Source organism: Hippopotamus amphibius, chromosome 9, assembly GCF_030028045.1.
Source record: "Hippopotamus amphibius kiboko isolate mHipAmp2 chromosome 9, mHipAmp2.hap2, whole genome shotgun sequence".
Lineage (NCBI taxonomy): Eukaryota > Metazoa > Chordata > Mammalia > Artiodactyla > Hippopotamidae > Hippopotamus > Hippopotamus amphibius.
The window spans coordinates 44,286,219-44,309,929 of record NC_080194.1 but is presented as its reverse complement, the minus strand read 5'-3'; the positions used below and the strand labels follow the sequence as shown (position 1 = coordinate 44,309,929).

General features: G+C 42.0%; 1 protein-coding gene across 3 annotated transcripts in view; it reads right to left on the bottom strand.

The window, feature by feature from the left end:
• POLD3 (DNA polymerase delta 3, accessory subunit) overlaps positions 1 to 12,921 on the bottom strand; it is a 44,870-nt gene extending 31,949 nt beyond the window's left edge. The window contains exons 1-3 of one of the 3 annotated variants that reach the window (XM_057750208.1): positions 12,738 to 12,847; positions 11,327 to 11,382; positions 3,885 to 4,068 (exon numbers count right to left, since the gene is read on the bottom strand). Coding sequence is in view for 2 of the 3 variants with exons in the window: in XM_057750206.1 (XP_057606189.1) it covers positions 11,327 to 11,382; positions 12,738 to 12,797 (116 nt within the window). In the remaining variant the exon portion in view is untranslated. Of the gene's footprint in view, positions 1 to 3,884; positions 4,069 to 4,246; positions 4,493 to 11,326; positions 11,383 to 12,737 lie in introns of those variants that run through there. The other 2 variants (XM_057750206.1, XM_057750207.1) reach the window with 2 other exon arrangements.
• Between the last annotated feature and the right edge of the window lie 10,790 nt (positions 12,922 to 23,711).

The following is a 23,711-nucleotide window of genomic DNA, read 5'->3' as shown; positions in this document are numbered from 1 at the left end:
GCTGGCACAGTGACCAACCAACTGAAATAAAAGAAATCTAATAATTGGTCAAGTGGGACTGAACCTGCATTAAAAAAGGCAAACACTTATAATGGATAGAATAATCAATCAAGAATAAGTTCAGTCACTATCTAGCCATGTGATCCTGGATAAATTAATTAGTTTTTCTAGGCCTCTTTATATCCTGAGGTATAATTCAGGAGGACTGTACAAGACTGGCAATTCTCTGTTAACCTGGGATTCCTGTGGCCATCCATAATCCTCCATTCCTCAAAACTGGAAGCAAAATGCAGGTGTTTTTTTGTGGGGAAAGAGGGGAGAGGGTGGAGATGGTTCAAGGTTTTCAACAGATTTGCAAAAGGATTACTAGAAAACATTAAGAACCAGTATGTAGATGATCACAAGTGTCCAGCTCCGAAATTCCAATTTTATGATCATTCAGAATCAATGCTGTTTCAAAACTGCAAATGTAACAGCTCTTACTGCCCATCATTCACTAACCTGCGACTGCCAAACACTCGACATAGAAACAATGCTGATTTTAGTAACATTCCCTAAATCCATTTCCATCCTTATGATCCAATTAGTATCAGATGCTGACTCCCCTCAATACCTTACAGTTTAACAAAAACATCAACAAAGAGGCATCATTTGTGTCCTTTATTTCAAGAAACATTTACTGAGCCTCTAAGACATGTCATACTTCTGGCAAGAATAAGGCAAACTCAACCTACACTGTTGAATATTCTCTTAGCTTCCTTGATCCAGTGCCTCACTGAGTCTCCTGCGACCTCTCTAACTGCCTCTGTTCATTTCCTGCACAGACGTGACTACCTCCTCCTTTTCTGTATTGTTGGGCTTGTCTTCAGCTATCTTTCTCTCTATATATTAGAGTGACCAATGATCTGAGTTTGCCTGGATCTGAGGGGTTTCCTGACACAGACTTCTAGTGCTAAAACCAATAGTCCTGGCCACATCAGGATGATTGGTCACCTTACTACATCTTCTCCTTGATCCATTTCATTCATCCTCATGGCTTCATTTATTCCCAACAACAACATCATCTGCTCAAACCACCAAAGCCAGAAATCTGGGAGTCATTATCCCTCACTTCTCCCAGTCCGGTGAGTTGTCAAATCTTGTCAGTTTTCCATCCTAAGTAATTCTTGACTCCATGCCTTCCAAATCTCTTTACTGGACTGTTTCAATTCCAAGTGTCAATGCCTTCCTCACACCCCCTTCCCATTCATTATCCACCAGGCTGCCAAGGTGAAGTTTTAAAAATGCAAATCAAGTCATTCTGGCAACAAAACTTCACTGAGTGGCTACTTCATGCTCTATGCCTTGGGGATAGAGCTGAGAATAAAGCAGTCAAAGTTTCTACCCATTCAGAGTCTGCACAGCAGAAAAGAAAGACACAATAAACAAACAAGTAAATATATGTCAGATGGTAGTAAACCCATGGGGAAAAAAAAAAGATTAGGAGAATAGAGAGTGACTGAGAAGTTTTGCTATTTTATATAAGATGATTAGAGAAGGACTCATGAACAGAGCCCTGCAGGAGGTTACAGAGCCACCAATGTGAATATCTCAGGGAAGAACGTTCCAGGCAGAAAGAACACCAAATTCAAAGGTTCTGAGGCAAGAATGTAAGCACGATTCAAGGAACAGAAAAGAGGTAAGTGTGCTGAATAAGGAAGAAGGGAAAAAGATAGCCAAGCACTAGACATATAGGGCTTCGTGGCCCTATGTAGGAAGGAAGTTATTAGAAGGTTTAGAGCAGAAATAACATGATCTCACCTCTTAGGAGGATTCCTGACTGCTGTGTGGAGAACAGACTGCTAAGGGGCAAGGAAGGAAGCAGGAGACCAGTTATAAGGCTACTGTAGTAATCTGGGCTAGAGATGATGGTGGCTCAGACTGTGGTGGTAGCAATGGAGGTAGTAATTAGTGGATGAATTGTGGGTATATCTTAAAGGGAAAAACAACAGGATTTGCGGGTGTATTGATTGTGGGGTATGAGAGAAAGAGAAGTAAAGGATGACTGGACTAAGCGACTCAGAGAATAAAGCTGTCATTCACTGAGACGGAGAAAAGCAGGAGAAAGAAGTGATGTGGCAGAAGTTAGGAGTTAAGTTTTGGGGCATGTTAAATCTGAGATGCCTATAAGTCATTAAGTGCTGTTGAAAAGGTAGCTCGTTATTCTTATCTGAAGTGTTATTCTTTGTTCAAAAGTTTTCAGTAGCGCCCCATCCCCTAAGGAGCAGCTCTACGCATAAGACCTTTCTTGTTCTGGCCCCTGTACCTCTCACCATTCTCCCACACTCACAATTTTCAGCCTTGTGAGACATTCTGCAGTTCCCCTGGCTCTTCCGTATGCCCCCACCTCCTTCTGCCTAGAATGCTCTTCTCAGACCTCATCCATCTCATCAAGACAGCAGCTCAATTATCACCTTCTATGTGAAGCCTTCCCTAACGCCACTAGGCCAGCAGGGTACCCTTGCCTTCTAAGTTCGAATAGGACCTATCCCATATCTGTTATTACAGCACTTACCACACTGTACTCTAATTATTTAGTTTATGTATCTGCCATCCCCACTAGACTGTACACGTCTTGAGGGGAAAAATCAGCATTTTTGTTGACTCCTCTATCTTGTTCTCTTTACTGTTTCCTTCCATGCAGCAATTATGTTAGGAAAGATGAGGAACACATAGCGATGAACGTTTTGGTTTATTTATGCTAGTCAGGATCACGCTAGCAGAAGAAATGGTAGGCACGGACCATGCCCAAGGTGCTTTCAGCTTGCTGGCGAAACACATCTTTTACCAACAATTCATAGTCTTGCTTGTATCACCAAAGTCATTGTCCTCTGTGCACTTGTCTCCCCAAATCAGGCCCAGTTCTCTTTCATATTAACAAGATGGTCAAAACTACACAAACTCTTAAAAAAAATTTTCTGCATACCTTTTAAATCTCTAAGACGTTCATTTAATTTGATTATGCCACATATCTTACCAACAAAACATTCTTAAATATGAATGACAATACATGACTTCTTACTAGATGCACTTCCTACACACATGACTAACTATACCTTCCATCTTTTCATCCCTCCTGATCAGTTCCACCCATAATTTTCCCATAGGATGAATACAGTGTATAGTCTATATTGTCTTCCCTAATCTAATTTCTTCACAGCATTTTTATAACCTGAAATTAAGTTTAAGAAGTTTAAGTCAATGATGGGAAGGACCTTGTCTATCAAGTTTGCTGTTATATGACAAAGCCTAAAATAATGCTAAAAATATAATAAAAGCTGTAAAATATTTCTTTTTTAAATCCAAGCAAACAGTAACACCCATGCCCAGTCACTGCCCTCAGTGCCAATAGTGATATATTTTTTAATTAATTAATTAATTTTTTTTTCACTTTTTTGAGGGTTTTATTTATTTAAAGACTTCATTTTTTTTAGAGCAGTTTTAGGTTCATGGCAAAACTGAGATTTCCTGTACACCCCCAGCCCTGCACGCGTACAGCCTCCCCCATCATCCACATCCGCCATGAGAGTGGGACGCTTGTTACAATGGACAAACCTACATTGACACATGACAATCACCCACAATCCATAGTTTGCTTTAGTGTTCATTCTTGGTGGTGTACATTTGATGGGTTTGAAAAAACACATGGCGTGAATCCACCATGCAGAGTATTTTCACTGCCCTGTAAATCTGTTCTCTTCCTATTTACATGTTCAAGCTTACCCACACTCCCAATCCCTGGTAGCCACTGATCTCACTGTCTGTAGAGTTTTCCCATGTCTAGAAGTTCATGTAGTTAGAATTTTACAGCATGTAGCCTTATCGGATTAGCTTCTTTCACTTACTAATATGCATTTGTTTCCTTCATGTCTTTTTAAGTCTTGATAACGCATTTCTTTTTTAGCACCGATGAATAATATTCCATTGCCTGGATGTACCACAGTTTATTTATCCTTTCGCTACTGAAGGCATCTTGGTTGCTTCCAAGTTTTGGCAGTAAAGCTGCTATAAACATCCGTGTGCAGGTTTCTGTGCAGACAGAAGTTTTCAAATCATTTGGGTAAATACCCAGAGTGCAGTTGCTGAATCATATGGTAAGAGTATGTTTAGTTTTGTAAGAAATCACCAAAGTGTCTTCCAAAGTGGCTGCATCATTTTGCATTCCCACCAGCAGTGAATGCGAGTTCCTGCTGCTCCACGTCCTTACCTGCATTTGGTGCTGTCAGGGTTCCAGGTGCTGGCCATTCTAATAGGTGTGTGGTGGTATCTCCTTTTAGTTTGCATTTCCTTGATGACGTGATGTGGAGCACCTTTTCATACGCTTATTTGCCATCTGTGTATTTTCTTTGGAGAAGTGTCTCTTAAGGTCTTTGGCCCACTTTTATTTTATTTTAATTTATTTTTTTTATTTTTTTTATTTTTTTGGGGGGGTACACCAAGTTCAATCATCTGTTTTTATACACATATCCCCGTATTCCCTCCCTTCCTTGACTCCCCCGCCTTGAGTCCCCCCCACCCTCCCCGCCCCAATCCTCTAAGGTATCTTCCATCCTCGAGTTGGACTCCCTTTGTTATATAACAACTTCCCACTGACTATCTAGTTTACAGTTGGTAGTATATATATGTCTGTGCTACTCTCTCGTTTCGTCTCAGCTTCCCTTTCACCCATGCCCAGTCACTGCCCTCAGTGCCAATAGCGATATATTTTAATTAATTAATTAATTAATTTATTTATTTATTTAATTGGCTGTGTTGGGTCTTTTTTGCTGTGCACGGGCTTTCTTTTAGTTGCGGTGAGTGGGGACTACTCTTCGTTGTGGTGCACGGGCTCGTCATTGCTGTGGCTTCTCTTATTGCGGAGCACGGGCTCTAGGCGTGTGGGCTTCAGTAGTTGCAGCACATGGGCTCAACAGTTGTGGCTCATCACGGGCTCTAAAGCACAGGCTCAATAGCTGTGGCACACAGGCTTAGCTGCTCCGCGGCATGTGGGATCTTCCTGGAGCAGGGATCAAACCCGTGTCCCCTTCATTGGCAGGTGGATTCTTAACCACTGCACCACCAAGGAAGCCCCCAATAGTGATATTTTAAATGCTCTCACTATAGTCGAAAGAAAAATGGGTGACAGGATACTCTAAGTCCCAGTTTTCTCATATGTTAAAAAAGGCTGATACGGAATTCCTAGGTGGCGCAGTGGGTAAGAATCCGCCTGCCAATGCAGGGGACACGGATTCAATCCCTGCCCCAGGGAGATACCACATGCCGTGGAGCAGCTAAGCCCGTGCATCACAACTATTGAGCCTGCACTCTAGAGCCTGTGAGCCACAACTATTGAGCCCATGTGCCGCAACTACTGAAGCCCACGCTCCTAGAGCCCGTGCTCTGCAACAAGAGAGGCCACTGCAATGAGAAGCCCGTGCACCACAAGGAAGAGCAGACCCCGCTCACCGCAACTAGAGAAAGCCCATGTGCAGCAATGAAGACCCAACACAGCCAATAAAATAAATAAATAAATTTATATAAAAAAAAGGCTGATAACATCCATCACACTGGACTATTATAAAGATTATGTGAGATAAACATTTGTGAAAATATCTACCACAGTGCTCAGTACTCATTCAACAAACATTTACTGGCAACTATTATGAGCCAGGCATGAAGATAAAATGATTGTGGGATATCGTATTTTCCAAAGAAGGCTGCCACAACATCTCCCATTCCACCTGCTCTTCTACATGTTCCCACAGAGAGGTGGAGTCCATACCCACCCCTTGAATCTGGGAAGGCTAGTGACTCATTTTAACCAAAAGAATGAAGCAGACATGACACCCCTTGACTTCTGAGGCCAGTAAGAAAAGGCAATCAGCTTCTGCCATGCACTGGAGCATGAGTTTTTGGAGTCCTGAACTGCTGTGTACGAAGTCTGACTACCTGAAGACATCATGCTCTTAGGAAGCCCAGGCCATGTAAACAGACCACATGCAATGACTGGTCAATAGTCCCTGCTGAAGTCCCAGCTGAGAACCAGCATCAACTGCCAGACATGTGCATAAAGATGTGTACACATGGTCAGGCTCCAGCCACTGAGGCTTCTTAGCTGAAGCACCAGACATCATGAACAAAGATAACCATTCTCACTGTGCCTTGCCTAAGTTCCAACCAAACGAATCTATGAACATAATAAAATAGCTGTTTCAGGTCACTAAATCTGGGGGCAATTTGTTACATAGCAATAGTAACTGGAAAAGTGATGGACCTGATAAACATTTTCCCTGCCTTCAAGGAGCTTATAATCTAGTGGGAAGAGGGCAAACAATAAGCAAGAAAATGTCAGGTAGGAATAAGAATTATGGAATGCTGCAACAACCGGATATCCACATGCAAAAGAATGAAGTTGGGCCCTTTCCTTACACCATGTACAAAATGATTCCTGGAAGAAATAATGACTATTTATAGGCACACCTCAGAGATACTGCAGGTTCAGTTCCAGGCCACTGCAATAGAATGAATATTGAAATAAAGCGAGTCACACAAATTTTTGGTTTCCTAATGCATATAAAGTTATGTTTAAGAGTGCAATAAGTCAGAAAGAGAAAAACAAATACCACATGCTAACGCATATACACGGAATCTAAAAAAATGGTACTGATGAACCTAGTGGCAGGGCAAGAATAAAGACACAGATGTAGAGAACAGACTAGAGGACACAGTGGAGGAAGGGGAAGCTGGGATGAAGTGAGAGAGAAGCACTGACATATATACACTACCAAATGTAAAATAGAAGGCTAGTGGGAAGTTGCTGCATAACACAGGGAGATCAACTCGATGCTTAGTGATGACCTAGAGGGGTGGGATCAGGAGGAGGGGAGGGAGGCTCAACAGGGAGGGGATATGGGGATATATGTATAAATACAGCTGATTCACTTTGTTGTACAGCGGCAACTGGCACAACATTGTAAAGCAATTATATTCCAATAAAGATCTGAAGGGAAAAAAAAGTTATGTTTACACTATACTGTAGTCTATTAACTGTGTAATAGCATTATGTCTAAAAAACAATGTACACACCTTAATTAACAAATAATTTATTGTTTAAAAATGCTAACCATCATCTGAGCTTTCAGCAAGTCATAATCTTTTTGTTGGTGGAGGGTTTGAAACATGATGAGAATTACCAAAATGTGACACAGAGACAACAAATAAGCAAATGCTATTGAAAAACTGGCACCCACAGACTTGCTCAACACAGGGTTGCCACAAACCATCAATTTGTAAAAAAAACAACAAAAACAAAACGAACAAAAAACAGCTATCTGCAAAGTACAATAAAGCGAAGCACAACAAAATGAGGTATTGCCTATGTACATTTTAGGGCTTCTTTTATAAATTAGCTTGAGCCAACACCTAATTTGAAAACTATAGTGTATTCTTATTGTGAGGACTGAAGCATTTTTAGTATAACAAGCACAAAATATGTAGAAATGTTAAAGTGATAATTACTGATTTAAGAGCTAAAACTACAGAAATCTTAGAAGAAAACACAGAAGTAAATCTGCATGATTTACTTGGGTTAGGCAAAGCCTTCTTAGATACTATATAAAAAGCACAGGCAACAAAAGGAAAAAAAATTCGACTCCAATAATAAGACCTCTTGGCTTCAAAGGGCACCATCAAGAAAGTGCAAAGACAACCCACAGAATGGGAGAAATCATTATCTGATCAGGGACTTGTACCTAGAATACACAATGAACTCTTACAACTCAATAATAAAAAGATATACACAATGGAAAAAATGGGCAAAGGATCTGAATAGCTACTTCTCCAAAGAAGATACCCAAATGGCTAATAAGCACATGAAAAGATGATCAATGTCATTAGCCATTACAGAAATGCAAATCAAAACCATAATGATACCACTTCACACCCACCAGGATGGCTAAAATTAAAAAAGATAGATAATGGAAAGAGTTGACAAGAATGCTGAGAAATCAGAATCCTCACACCTTGTTGGTGGGACTGTAAAATAGTGTAGCCACTTTGAAAAACAGTTCATCAACTCCTCAAAATGTTACATATGACCCAGAAATTCCAATCTTAGGTACATACTAACAGAACTGAAAACACATGTCCACACAAAAACCTGTACACAAATCTTCATAGAAGCATTATTCATAATACCCCAAATGTGGAAACAACCTAAATGTCCTTCAATTGATGAATGGATAAATGAAATACTGTATATCCATATGTTATGGGTTGAACTGTGTCCCCCCCACCCCCCCCCAAAAAGATATGTTGAAGTCCTAACCACCAGTACCTCAGAGTATGACCTTATTTGGAAATAGGTCTTTGCAGATATAATAAGTTAAGATGAGGTCATACTGGAGTAGGGTGGGCTCCTAATCTACTATGACTGGTATCCTTTTTTTTTTTTAATGGTATCAACTGTTTTTTATTGAGCACATATTAAGTACTTTCTATAAAATTCGATCTGTACCCTGATCTTAGGAGCTGCATGTTTTTATTATTCTCATTTTTCAAATTGAGACAGATGCTTAGAACCTAAGAAAGGTGACCCAAGCAGGTTACTCAGCTAAATGAGTGGATTCTGATTCTGGATGCATGGCCTCCAAAGCCAGTGTCTGTATTCCTAAGGCTCTAGTGCCTTGAATTCTGCCCTGCTGGCACTGGCTGGAGGGAGCCAGGATAAGCCCTTTAAGTGTTAGGCTTCCAAACAGGAGACACCAAGCCTGGTGCCTCATCTGTCTCCCAGTTTAGCCTGACTGGTATTCTTATAAGATGGCTATGTGAGGATACAGACACACAGGGAGAATGCCATGTGACTATGAAGGCAAATATTGGGGTTATGCAACTACAAGTCAAGGAATGCCAAAGATTTCTAGCAAACCACTAGAAGCTAGGAAGAAGCAAGGAAGGATTTTTCTCTACAGGTTTCAGAGGGAGCATGGCCCTGCCAACAGCTTAATTTTGGACTTCTAACCTCCAGAACTGAGACAATAAATTTCTGTTGTTTTAAGCCACCCACTTTTTAGTATTCTGTTATGGCAGCCCTAGAGAACTAATATACCATATAATGGTATATTATTCAACCATAAAAAAGAATGAAGTATTGATACATGCTACAGCACGGGCAAATCTTGAAAATATTATGCTAAGTGGAGAAAACCAAACACACAAGATTAATTATATGATTCCATTTATATGAAATGTCCAGGATAGGCCAATCTATAGACAGAGACTATATGAGTGGTTGCCTAACGCTTGGGGCCGGCGGGGGTGGGGGTGGGTGGGGGGATGATGAGGGACTGTTAATGGATACAGGGTTTCTTTTAGGGCGTGATGAAAATGTTCTGAAATTAACTGTAGTGCTGACTGCACAGCTCTGCAAATATGTTAAAAATCACTGAATTATACATTTTAAATGGGTGAATTGTATGGTATATGAAATATATCTAAATAAGGCTGTTTTAAAAAAAATAATTATGAAAGAAATTAACAGGATGACATGACAGAGAGAGAGGGATAGGGATGCCTGAAATAGAGCATTAGGGAAGAGTTGTTATATGAAGTAATGTGTGAAATTTGAGCTGAAACCTGAACGATGAGAACAGCTCTGAGAAGAGCATTCCAGGCAGAGATAATGGTACAAACTTCCTTGAGAATGAGCTTGACATATCTGAGGAACACAAAGGCAAATACGGGACTTCCCCAGTGGTGCAGTGGTTAAGAATCTGCCTGCCAATGAAGGAGACACGGGTTCAATCCCTGGTCCAAGAAGATCCCACATGCCACAGAGCAAATAAGCCCATGTGCCACAACTACTGAGCCTGCGCTCTAGAGCCCACAAGCCACAACTACTGAACCCGAATGCCACAACTACTGAAGCCTGCACACCTAGAGCCTGTGCTCAACAAGAGAAGCCACTGCAACGAGACACCCGTGCACTGCAACGAAGAGTAGCCCCCGTTCACTGCAACTAGAGAAAGCCTGTGCACAGCAACGAAGACCCAATGCAGCCTAAAATAAAATAAAATAATCAAAACTTAAAAAAAAAGGCAAATATGGCTACAGTATAAGTGAGGTAGAGAGTGGTATGGGATGAAGTTAGTAGTCAGGCAGGGTCTAGACAGCATATTAATTCCACAAAAATTACAGCTACAGTAAAACTGCAGGCAACCTCATTTCATCTCCAGGCCTCAATATGCACCTTTAAACTCAATAGACTTATATAGTAATAGTTACCTCATTTCATATTTAAACATCCATAACCATAACAAATAGTTACTCTTACGGGTGTCCAATCCCAAAGTTACCTGAACCGGTTAGGTTTGGGCCAGGACTGGTCTTAGCAACGGCAATCTCAAATAGTCAAAATCAGTCCAAACCCATCCCTGAGACAAGAGTTTCAGGTCTTCGGGGCATAAACATGACAGTCAAAATTAAACTCCTAGATCTGTCAAACAGCAACCCAAATCAAGCCAAATCAACCCATTCTAAGGATAAGGAATTTTTCTAAGACTCACAGAGTGTTTCTATGACTCAAGGACTAGGGAAAAAAACAGACCAGCTTTAGGAATAAAGCAAATGAAATGAGTATTCAACTCAATATATGTGCTCTCAGCCTGTTCACCAATTCCCACCCACTGGACATAGACAAAACCTGTACATTTGCAGGTGAAGAAATTCTGAAGTTAATTCAAAAGCCTGCCTTCTCCATTTCGGCTTCAAGCTGGACTACAAGTTTCAACAAGGAAAGGGCAGAATTCAAGAAAGGCAATGCTCTGTGTCATCCGAAACACTCCCTTTTTAGTTTAACCTAAATACTTCTCCCTTGTCTTTACACTGTTACACAGCCTGTGTCAAACACCTGTTGACCTCATTATGAAAGTATTTCAATAACACCCAGAGATGGGCCTAAGGAGCACATGTGAAAATGTAATGAAGACATATAAATCTGGGATGTAAACAGAATTGCCTAACCCATTTAATAAATTTGAAATAACAAAGTGAGGTTAACCAGAGGGCAAGACTACAAATACATCCAGTAAACATATCACCACACATCTGTATACAAGTCCACCTATCTCCCAAATAATAGACAAAAGCAGTAAAGGGTAGTAAAAAAGGTATTCTTTCCCATTCTGCGCCCCCTGGGGAGGGTGGGGTGTGGGTTGTAACCTAGAGACTACCTGCAAAGCTAACAGCAAAGCAAAAGAAAATAAAACAAAAAATTCCAATATGAATAAAATTAGTAATAAATTGTACTTACTGTTTGGCCTGATTAACATGAACGCCTAGCGTATAGCTCAGCCATTTGTATGTCACCTGCAAGAAGGAGGAGTTTTTTTTAAGGTTTTATTAGATGACTTCAGAATGCAAGTCAGTCCCAAGGGCTCCTAAAGATTCTTACTCTTAGATGATTAAGGCTTATAAATTACATTAGATGCCACCCCAGTTTTGCCAAGAACCATCCATCTGGGCAGATAGGACTCAGATATTTATCTTACAAATACTGAGAAGTTTGTATCACAGATTAATGCAAAAATCTAAAAAAAAAAGGCTAAATATACATAGAAAAAAAGTCTCATTTTTCTCACACTTCTTGTTTTACTAAGGCCCTTTGTTTCACATTCTGCCCTTTTGGGGGGCCACCACCAAAAACTATCCTCAACCTCACCCAGAAACTAGGTTACTTTGGAGTGTATGACTCAGAAACTTCTGAGGAAACTTGCAGCCATACAAACATTAAAGGGCATAGGTGGTGCAGGGGTCAGGGAATGAGTGAAGTGGATGAATACTGTATCAGAGGTTAGATTGGGAACTATTAGCATCAAGCTTTAATCTTCTTTCCATCCTTCCTTGAACTCTCCTGTCATTTGCCACTTCCTTGTAACCTGGCACCCTCCTCTCAAAGTCTTCCAATTCTAAACGGTGAGTTTCCAATACTTAGAAGACTTACATAGGTTAGGTAAAGGCAGTGTGATGTAGGGGAAAGCACTAGCAAGAGACAGACCTAGGCTGGAAAACTGACTATCCCTTACTAATCACAAATAAATTATTTGGTCTCTCTGCTTCGACTGCCCTTTCTAGGGAGACTTCCGCCGACCTCTAGGTGCGTCATTGTAAAGATTAAACGCAATAATGTGTATCCAAAGCTCACAGCAGGCACTCAATCATCACGACTGGCGAACGCTCTCATATCCATCACCTCACTTGATCTTTACTCCAACCCAGTGAGGCTAATCAAGCCTGTATCAATTCCAAACTTCCAGAAAGAGGAAACCAACAGCCGGCCGGAAGGTTAAACTACTTGTCACTTAACCCGGTCAAAACACAAGTTCCTCAACTGTAAACTTGAAACGTCAAACAACCATCTTGTCACACAGATGTAGAGACGCCTTAGAAACATTATCAACCAATGCTCCTCCCTCCCCGCCTGAACTCCGCGGCTCCTGGTCTGTGCACAGCGCCCAGCACGCCCACCCGAGGGACGCGGATTTGCACGCAAGCCAGAGGTCCTCCCCGGCGAGTCCTCGCTCGCCCTGAGGCAGCAGGCGTGGGGACCGTCTCCCCTGGGCCAGTCCCTACGCGTCACACGCAGAGGGGTCAAGGCCCCCGCCTCCCTCGCTGGGCCCAGGACCCTAGTCGCACGTCCGCATTCCCCAATCCCAGCTCCTCACGATTTTGTTCTGGTCCGTGACGAACTCGTCTATATTTTCCAGATAAAACTGGTCCGCCATGGTGCCACAGCGCCGGGCCCCGCCGCCTCTGCGCTCCCCTCGCCACCACCAACGCAGCTCCCGCCGGCGCGAAACGTCTTTCCTCCCTCCCAGGTCCGGGGTCGTTTCCCACGGCAACAGAGGCGACGCGCTACGGCGGCCGCCGGAGGGTCAAACTAGTCTCTGAGACAGCGCAGGCTGAGCTAGGCGGAGCTGATAGAGCGGATGGAAGCGAGGACTTGTGCGCAGGCGTGGTCTCGAGCGGCTGGCTGTAGAGCCCTAGTTTCAAACCCCAGCTCTGCGACTTAGTGACTGCCGCAGGGCAAAATACCTCACTTCTGTGAACCACAGGCTTCCCACCTGCAAATTGATAAAATAATCCTTACCCTTTCATACGTTTATTCAACAAATATTTGTTAAGTACCTAGTGTATTCCAGGCATTTCTTAGGCACTGGAACACAGCAGTGAACAATAAAGACAGAAATAAACAAGTATTTTAGTAAAGTCCTGTCAGCTGGAATAAAGTACTGCCTCATAATCTCTCAGAATTGAGAAATTAGGGAAGGTTTTCCAGTTTGCTGGGAAGAGAATAGTTTTCATTATGGTTGGGATGTTGGGAGAAAAGGACAATGAGGAGAGATGCAACCGAAGAAGCCAAATCATGCTATGCCTATAAGGTTGTGTGAAGGGGCACGTGAACTTCTTTCTCGAGAAATTGGGAAATTTCAACTAAAATTTCAAATTGGGGAATTTCAACTAAAATATCTCCTAACATCAGCTAAAAACAACCCTTCAGCATGTCAGTGTATTTCAGTAGGGCAGCATGGTGGATAACTGAGCAGGCTCCAGAGTTAGACCCTGGATTTGAATCCTGGTTTTGATATTTGTTGTGTGAACAACTTAGGTAAGTTATTTAACCACTGCAAGCCTGTTTCCCCATCTATAAGATGGAAATAGTAATAGCACCCACTTCAAATGTCTGTTGCAACATGCATTCATTCAAGATATAGTTAGCAAAAGCCTACTAAGCGCCAGGCACTGTTCTGAGTGCTGGGGCCCTGGGGATACAGCTATGATCAATAACACACAGAGCCTGTTCACATGCAGCTTACATTTTCTTGGAGATTTCTAAGTGAGGAATGGTAGCAACTTAAAATAGGATCATATGTACTGGAAATTGAGAACTGAAATTGAGATCTTGGGTTTTCTTTGGGTCAGCAAAACCTGCTAATGAATTACATGAGTGGAGTATAAGAAAGACAATAATTAAGGAAAATGCCTAGATTTGGAACCTAAATCTTTAGGTTAATGGTTATGCCTCTGACTACCGAGATATGAAGACAGAAAGAAAGAGCAGATGAAAAAAATTAAAGAATTGTATTTGGCCAGATAAATGAGATAATATACATATATCCCTCATGCCATGCCTGCACACAATGAAATCAACAATTAGTATCTGTACTTGGAATTGGGAAATAATAAAATGACTAAAGTAAGGGGGAAAAGAAGTTATTACATGACTGTTTACCAGGCACACTGCACCAGGCTTTGAGAGTGAAATTTCATTTGATTCTCATAGGATCCCTGCAAATGGATTTGTGTTTGTCCATATTTTATAGACTAGATTGCTGAGACTCAAGAGAGGAGACATGGACTTTACAGGTTACAGAGTTAAGTGGTATCGAAACAGGAGGAAAAGGGGCAGGGCACAACCTTTGAAAGAATGACATAACCCGAGGACATGACATAAACTCATTAGAACCAAATGGGCCCAAGATGACGGACAAGTCAACTTACAGGCACCATGACAGTTTCAAGGCTGACCATAAGGATCAAAAAGTGGGCAGTGGCCCAATTCCCAGAAATCTCCACCCCTTCCCCGAAATAGCTGGAATACTCCTCCCACTCATTAGCCTATGAAATTACTCACCTCTATAAAAACTGACAACTCCATACCCTGATGCCTTCTCACCTTCAGAGATGGCCCACACTCTTTGGAGTGTGTTTCTCTCTAAATAAATCCACTTCTTACCTATCAATTTGTCTTTCACTGAATTCTTTCTGCAATGAGACATCAAGAAACTGAGCTTCATTAAGTCCTGAAACCAAGTGTGCAATCTCAGTTGGAAGAACTTGGGTTTTGGCCAGGTTTGAGTGCCGGATGCATAGGTTTGAGTCCCAGTCAGGGTTTTGGCCAGGTTTGAGTCCTGGCAAATGGGTTCAAGTCCCAATCTGAGATGCACGGTTTCAGTAGTATTGGAATTGGAACTCAAGTTTCTTGTCATTTTTCCACAGGAGTGGGAAAGAAGTCAAAACTGACCAAAGAAGAGTCTTGATACTACCTCCCTGCCTAAAGGGAGTAGATGATAATACTTATAGACTACCTGGCCCAACATGGTCCTAGATCTGCTGATATTAAAAGAATTGCATAAGTTTGGGACTTCCCTAGTGGTGCAGTGGTTAAGAATCCGCCTGCCAATGCAGGTGACATGGGTTTGAATCCTGGCCCGGGAAGATCTCACATGCCGCAGAGCAACTAAGCCCATGTGCCACAACTACTGAGCTCAAGTGCCACAACTACTGAAGCCCATGCACCTAGAGCCTGTGCTCTGCAGCAAGAAAGGCCACCTCAATGAGAAGCCCAAGCACTGCAACGAAGAGTAGCCCCCACTCTCCACAACTAGAGAAAGCCAGTGTGCAGCAACGAAGACCCAACACAGCAACAAAGACCCAACGCAGCCAACATAAATAAATAAATAAGTAAATAAATAAGTAAATAAAGAGTTCCATAACTTTTTATTTATTTATTTTCTTCAGATCTTTATTGAAGTACAATTGCTTTACAAAGTTGTGTCAGCTTCCGCTGTACAAGAAAGTGAATCAGCTGTATTTATACATATATCCCCATATCCCCTCCCTCTTGAGCCCTCCTCCCATCCTCCCTATCTCACCCCTCTAGGTCATCACCAAGCATCAGAGTTGATCTCCCTGTTCTATGTTGCATAAATTTTAGAAGCCAGATTAGTAGTTGTCTTTGGGATGATAGAAACTGAAAGGGAGTAGGAGGAGGTGTCTGAGAATAATGTAGTCTTCTGGTTCTGGATCTGGGTGCTAGTCTCATGGGTGTGTCAAGTTTGTTAAAAATTGAGCTGTACACTTTTGATATATATGGTTTTCTATATGTATGTTTACATCTATAAAAAGTTTAAATGATTACTCAGGAAATCTTTACTGTGCCAGGTCTTCTCAAATCAGGAAAACAGAAAACAGGTACAGGTACGGATGGATGTTGGAAAGGATGGGTTTAGTCTTAACCTTGGAAAAAAGAAGAGAGATTCTGGGAAGAAGGGACAATGGACAAATGGACCCCAGGCAAGACAGTAATGGAATTATCAAGTTTAGATAAATGATCATAGGCATCTCCAAGACTGGGTTGGAATAATGAGACTAGAAAGGAATGATCACTACTATGCCCAGAAGGGGGCAGCTTGGGAGTTGGGCTTGTACATTAAGGGCAGGGGGCTGGAGGGGGAAGGGAAATCTCTTCTGCTTATGGCGAGGCCTACCCAGCCTGAACATTCCTACCTCAGAGGAGGGCAGCTGACTGGAAAGCATGCAGGCTTTGGAAATATATTTTTCTTTTAAAAAGAAAGCAAAGCAAACAAACAAAAATCTAGGCTTGAATCCCAGCTTTACCACTTCCTAGTTGTGTAGCCTTGAGCAAATCATTTAACCTCACTAGGCCTCAGTTGCAGCATCTTAAAGGAGGGACAATGATATGTTCTGATAAATGTTTAACAGCCAATTTACCAAATAAAAAAAGCCCTGATTTGTAGTGGTTGCCATCTTCTGTTGTGTAAATATTCCCAACATAGCAGATTCCAAGCTTCAGATAGTGATGTCACAGAATGCAGAGTTAGGAAGAAACACACACTATCACACCATTATTTCCACTGTACAGATACAATCAACGAATAACCTCAAGAGCATAGATGATAGTAAAATGTAGTAATATAATTGAGAAATAAGATTGGAATATTATCTTTGTTTTTAATATAATTTTATAGTAATTCATGTAATTTAATTTTTAGTAACAGCTCTGTTTAACAACTGACTTGTAAACTTTTTGAAACTTTAGTGTTCAGCTCTCTTCTTCTTGGATTGATCCCTCAATCTTTGTGTAGTGTCCTTTCTTGTCTCTTGTAACATTTGTTATTTTAAAGTCTATTTTATCTGATACGAGTATTGCTACTCCAGCTTTCTTTTGATTTCCATTTGCATGGAATATCTTTTTCCATCCCCTCACTTTCAGTCTGTATGTGTCCCTAGGTCTGAGGTGGGTCTCTTGTAGACAGTATATATATGGGTCTTGTTTTTGGATCCATTCAGCCAGTCTGTGTCTTTTGGTTGTGGCATTTAGTCCATTTACATTCAAGGTAATTATTGATATGTATGTTCCTATTACCATTTTCTTAATTGTTTTGGGTTTGTTTTTGTAGGTCCTTTTCTTCTCTTATGTTTCCCACTTAGAGAAGTTCCTTTAGCATTTGTTGTAGGGCTGGTTTGGTGCTGCTGAATTCTCTTAGCTGTTGCTTGTCTGTAAAGCTTTTGATTTCTCCATTGAATCTGAATGAGATCCTTGCTGGGTAGAGTATTCTTGGTTGTAGTTTCTTCTCGGTCATCACTTTAAATATACCATGCCACTCCCTCCTGGCTTGTAGAGTTTCTGCTGAGAGATCAGCTGTTAACCTGATGGGAGTTCCCTTGTATGTTGTTTGTCGTTTTTCCCTTGTTGCTTTTAATAACTTTTCTCTGTCTTTAATTTTTGTCAATTTGACTCCTATATGTCTTGGCATGTTTCTCCTTGGGTTTATCCTGCCTGGGACTCTCTGTGCTTCCTGCACTTGGGTAGCTATTTCCTTTCCCATGTTAGGGAAGTTTTCAACTATAATCTCTTCCAGTATTTTCTCAGGTCCTTTCTCTCTCTCTTCTCCTTCTGGGACCCCTATAATGCGAATGTTGGTACGTTTAACATTGTCCCAGAGGTCTCTTAGGCTGTCTTCAGTTCTTTTCATTCTTTTTTCTTTATTCTTTTCCTCATCCGTGATTATCACCATTCTGTCTTCCAGGTCACTTATTCATCCTTCTGCCTCAGTTAATCTGCTATTGGTTCCTTCCAGTGTATTTTTCATTTCAGTTATTGTGTTGCATATCTGTTTGTTTGTTCTTTAATTCTTCCAGGTCTTTGGTAAACTTTTCTTGCAACTTTTCAATCTTTGAATCCAATGTTTTTTCAAAGTCCTGGATCATCTTCACCATCATTATTCTGAATTCTTTTTCCAGAAGAGTGCCTATCTCCTCTTCATTTGGTTGTTTTTCTGGTGTTTTATCTTGTCCCTTCATCTGGTACAAAGTCTTTTGCCTTTTCATTTTCTCTGTCTTTCTGTGGCTGTGATTTTCAGTTCCACAAGATGAAATACTGCTGATACTGTTTGATTCTGCTGTTTGCCCTCTTGTGGAGGAAGCTGTCTAGGAGGCTAGTGGGGGCTTTCTGATGGGAGGGACTGATGGTGGGTTGGGCTGGGTGGGTGGAGCTCAGTGACACTTTAATCTGCTTGTCTGCTAATGGGTGGGGCTGTGTTCCCACCCTGGTGGTCGTTTGGCCTGAGGCGAGGCAGCCCTGGAGCTTACAGGCTCTTTGGTGGAGCTAATGGTGGACTCTGGAAGGGCTCATGCCAATGAGCACTTCTCAGAACCCCTGCTGCCAGTGCCCCTGTCTCCTCAGTGAGCCACAGCTGCCCCCCACCTCTGCAGGCAACTGTCCACCACCAGCAGGTAGGTCTGGTTCAGTCTCCTATGGGGTCACTACTCCTTCCCCCTGGTCCTGGTGAGCACACTTTTTTGTGTGCCCTCCAAGAGTGGAGTCTCCATTTCCCCCAGTCCTGTGGAGGTCCTGCAATTAAATCCCACTGGCTTTCAAAGTTTGATTCTCTGGGGATTCCTCCTCCCGTTGCTGGACCGCCAGTTTAGGAAGCCTGGCATGGGGCTCAAAACCCTCAGGACTTCTGCGGTATAGCTGTTCTCCAGCTTGTGAGTCACCCACCCAGCATTTATGCGATTTGATTTTAACGCGATTGCACCCCTCCTACCGTCTCAGTTGCGGCTTCTCCTTTGTCTCTGGATGTGGGGTGGTTTTTTTTGGTGAGCTCCAGTGTCTTTCTGTCAATGGTTGTTCAGCAGTTAGTTGTAATTCCCGTGCTCTTGCAAGAGGGAGTGAGCGCACGTCCTCCTACTCCGCCATCTTAGAGTTCAGCTCTCATAAGTAAGTACAGGCCAGCTCTAACACACTACTATAAATATAATCGAACTTGCGTGATTGAGGGGATTGAAGGAAACATGTTCTGTGCCTGGCAGATAGCTAAGTGCTCTAAAAATGGTAACTATTATTATATAACTGACACTTGCATACAACTAACTATATGTCAGACTCTGTTCCAAGTGCTTTACAAATAGTAACCCATCTAATCTCCATAAGAATCTTAGAAAGTAAGATGTGTTATTACCCCCTTTTTCCAGATAAGTAAACATTGGCACAGAGAGGTTAAGTAATTCACCCAAGATCACAAAGTGGCAAAGCCAGAGTTATAACCCAGTCTTGCTCCAACATCCATGATCTTAAATTTTGTATTTTGCTGCCTCGTTATTAGTTTACAACTGCATATAGGAAAATAATAAGTACTGTGAACTCTAACACACTTTATTGCAGAATTTTGGAATCCCTGTGCACATCAGTCAAGTGAGAATTGCTTTCAGTTGGAAGCCAAGTAACAAATTATATATGTTGAGTATCTATAGGATGTGGGAATACAGAGTCCAGGTAAACAGGAGTTAATCTTAGAAGTTTTCAAGGCAGTTTTTGTGGGTACAGGGGGGAAAAGGTGGAGGAAGGAAAGGTGGTGGGGTGGGGGAATGAACATTTGATTAGGTTTATGGAGGAAACCACAGTTAACAAATGTCAGTGTACCAGCCTAGGACTGTGGCCAGGAGATTAGTGTTTTCCTAAATAATGCCGGAAAGCTTAATTCCAGGGTCAAAGCTAAATCAGAAAACAAAGGACCGCTCTGCACTTTCCTGCCCATAAATCATAGGTGTGAAACTCCTTCAGCTCATGTGCCTCACTGGATTGTTAATAACTACCATTTATTGAGCACCTACCATGTTGTGGGGACCTTGCAGAAAATGACTCATTTAATCCTCCAACAATGCTATTAAAATCTATTATCCTTTCACCAAAAAAGAACCCAGATTTGAAATCAGTTTTATGTTGTTAATAGGAAGAATAAATGGGAAGTGATTTCTTATAGGTTCCAAGAAAAGGCTTTCTTAAACTAATAACTAAGTAGAATTTTAGAACTGGCCTCTTTCTAAAATAATAACAATCTCACTAGCATCTAATAAGTTCTCAGTGATGTTTATTGACTTAAGTTCAATTACACTGAAGGAAGGGAGATTTGAGGGGGAAAAACACTGGATTAAGAAACAAGGAGGGACTTACCGGGGGGCGCAGTGGGTAAGACTCTGTGCTCCCAATGCAGGGGACCCAGATTCGATCCCTGGTTGGGCAACTAAATCCCACATGCATGCCACAAATAAGTAGCCAGTGAACTGCAACTAAGGAGCCCATGTGCCACAACGAAGGAGCCAGCAAATCACAACTAAGGAGCCCACTGGTCGCAAGTAAGATCTGGTGCAACAAATAAATAAAATAACAAATAAAATAAATTAAAAAAAGAGGAAGAAGAAGAAAGAAACATGGAGAGCTGAGACAGTGCTCCCTCTTACTTATTCTTTGAGTGTGGAAAGTGTACAGGCACCACACTAGGCCTTTTACTTGAATATTCTCATTTAATCTTCAAAATAATTCTATAAAGTAAATAAATATTATTACTTACCTACTATTATCCATGTTTTACAGATGAAGAAACTGGAGCTCACAGAGGTTATGTAACTTGGCCCAAACCAGCTGGGTAGTAAGTGGTGGAGACAGGTTTCCGCCCAGGTGTGCCCAGAGCCCATGCTCAAACACTGTGGTTGTCTTTAGAGGAGAGCATTTGGCTGATTTTTATTCTTTTTCTTATTTTATTTTTTCTTGTGCGTCTTTGAATTTTTGCGAGTCATTTTTACAAGTATCATTTTTTATGGTTAGAAAAAATGAACATATTTTCATTCTGAAGAAAAAGTGCGTTTAGCAACGTAAAATTAACTCCTCTTCCTACTCCAGGCATCTGTAATATTTTCCCTATTTGAAATGTTAAAGGCAAATCTCCAAAAAGGAAAAGTACCAGCATTCCTTCCTTCACCTCAAATGCTGCTTCTTGAAATAAGACAACTCACTCCTCGTTCCTTAAGGATGAGGCTTAACATTAGTTTTGAGAACAAGAGCAGTTCTGGGGATGGCGGTGTCAGGTGATACCAGTAGTGGGAGCCATAGCATCAAGGTTCCATGTCTCAAAACAGAACCTAAGGTTGATGTTAGAAATAGAAGACTGACCCTCCTCTTCATCCCACTTCACCCCAGAAATGATTGGCATCGGAGGGTCTAATGATTCTGACAGGGCATGGGACAGGAAATCTAGACAGGGCTCAATATTGGGAGAGAATGAGGAGCCGTCAACCTATATGTGGGCAGGATCCCCAGACTACAGGTAGGGGAAGAGGGCCTGTAAGAGCAACTCAGGAGCCCCACGAGCTGGTTGGGCTTCAGGGTTGCCATAGATCTCTGGAGGATAGCATTCCAGTCAGAGTAACAGGTTGGAACAAAGGAGTACAAGATTAAGAATTACGACTGGCAGAGGCCACATAACTGTCCGAGGGCCATTCCAGAGTCCCAGAGGCCCGGGACTTATCAACACCAAGGTATTTAGCATCAGATTGTCCATACATTCATTCATCAAACATTACTAAAGGCCTCCTATCAGACTCTATGTGATTAATGGGAACACAGCATGGTCTTCATTCCTGGGATTTTAGAGTTGGTGGTGGTGGTGGTGAATAAACAGCAGTACAGTGCAAGGGATGCACAGGGTGCCCTGTGAACACAGAGGAAACAACTAACCCAGCCTGAGGATCAGAAGAAATGTGGGGAAAGGTGGATTTGGGTATCCAGGACTAGATACCGTGTGATCCCTCCTCTCACTCCAGGCAAACTATAAAAGAAATGATATCAGGGTGCTGCCATTTTTATAGTTTTTAACAATATACAACATCCCTGTATTTCCTCTTTAAAAAAAAAGGCTATTTTATAAGAACACATGTACCTTGTACAGACTGTCTTGTGGAATATGCAGCCACCAAGGCCAGGACACATCAATCTTCCTGATAGCTGGGAGGGAGGAGCCCGGGGGAGGGCAAGATAAGGATCCAGGTGCTGTTGAAAACACTTTATCAGTTCTGTAAAAATCAATGTAAAACCTCTCAGTTATCAAAACAAGGTAGATGAGCCAAGAGGACAATCAGACACTGTTGCTTGTTTCACACCCACTGCCACGCCCCCACACCCCCAGCACACACTCACACCCCAGCCCACTATCCCTCAGCTCAGTCACCAGAGGTTCACAGTACCATCTTTGTCACCTCGGACATTCAGAAAAAAGAGCAGGAGGACCCCACCCCCACCCCATCTTGCAGTTGCTTTGTATATTGTTTTCCTTTGTCCATCTCCTTGGGGGCTGGAAGGGTTCTGGTGGGGGACTGGTGCTGAAGGTGAAAGTTAAGATGACTGGAAATTGGCTATGAGAAGTTTTGTCTCAAGAATATCATTTCTGAATTATTAAAATTGGGAGGAGGGTGTTGGCTTTCAGGGCTATAAAGAAGCATATGATCCTTCTCTTAGAGACCATTGCTCTCTGGTTCCCAAACCCTGCTGGGTGGGAAGACTTCCTGAGGAAATGCTATGTGGGCTCAGCTTTAGTTTCCAGTGAAGAAGGAGCAGAGACCATTCCAGACACAGTCCTGATGGAGTGGGCTGCTCTCTTTTCTCAGTCTGTCTCCTGGCATCACTGCTTCTCTCTCTATGAATATTCGGTTTTCTTCTTTGGCTTAACCGCAGTTTCTACTTCCTCATAATTTCAGTTTAAACACAGACATAGGTTGCCATGGTTCATCTCTCCCACTGCCTCCAGTTTTTGCCCCGTCACTGCAGATTTTCTCAACAATTCCCCATTTTGTGATTCCTAAATTGTTAAACCTGATGTGCTCAGCTTATCTCAGGCTTTTGTTTCTTTTAAATCTCAGATTAGCAATATTTTTTTTTTCAGGATACTGAGCAGCCAGTGGAACGATTCCTCTGGGATAATTGCTCCTTCATTCATTCTCCAACTGTTGACTGAGTTCCTTCTATGAGCTGACCATGTCTGTGAGATACGGTAGAATACAAGAGACATGTGGCCCTGGATGGAAACAGATAAGTTAACAGAGAGTTACAAGATCATGTTACAAGAGAGGAAACAAACAGTGTGTACCCATCGAAGATATCTAGTAGACTGTGGGGTATGTCTGTGCCCAGATGCATAATTAGTTTGCGGAGCCATACGTGTAGATGAGAACTAAAGCCACTGGAGGGGATTAGATGAACCAGGGATGGAACCTAAGGCAGGACCCCAGGGAACAGCAGCAGTCAAGGGACACGCAAAGGAGAAAAGGCCTAAAAAGAGAACTGAGAGGGAGAAGGAGGAGCACTTAGAGGGTTGAAAGTGGAACCAAGAGGAGACATGAGCTTGAAGGAGGAATTCTTTTTTTTTTTTAAGGAGGAATTTTTGACAGTGTCAACTGCTCCCCAAAGTAGCACTGGGTAGGGGTTGAGAGGAATGCATTAGATTTGGCAGTTAGGGGGCCTCTGGTGACACTGGCCAGAGGAGTGAGAGGCACAAAAGCCA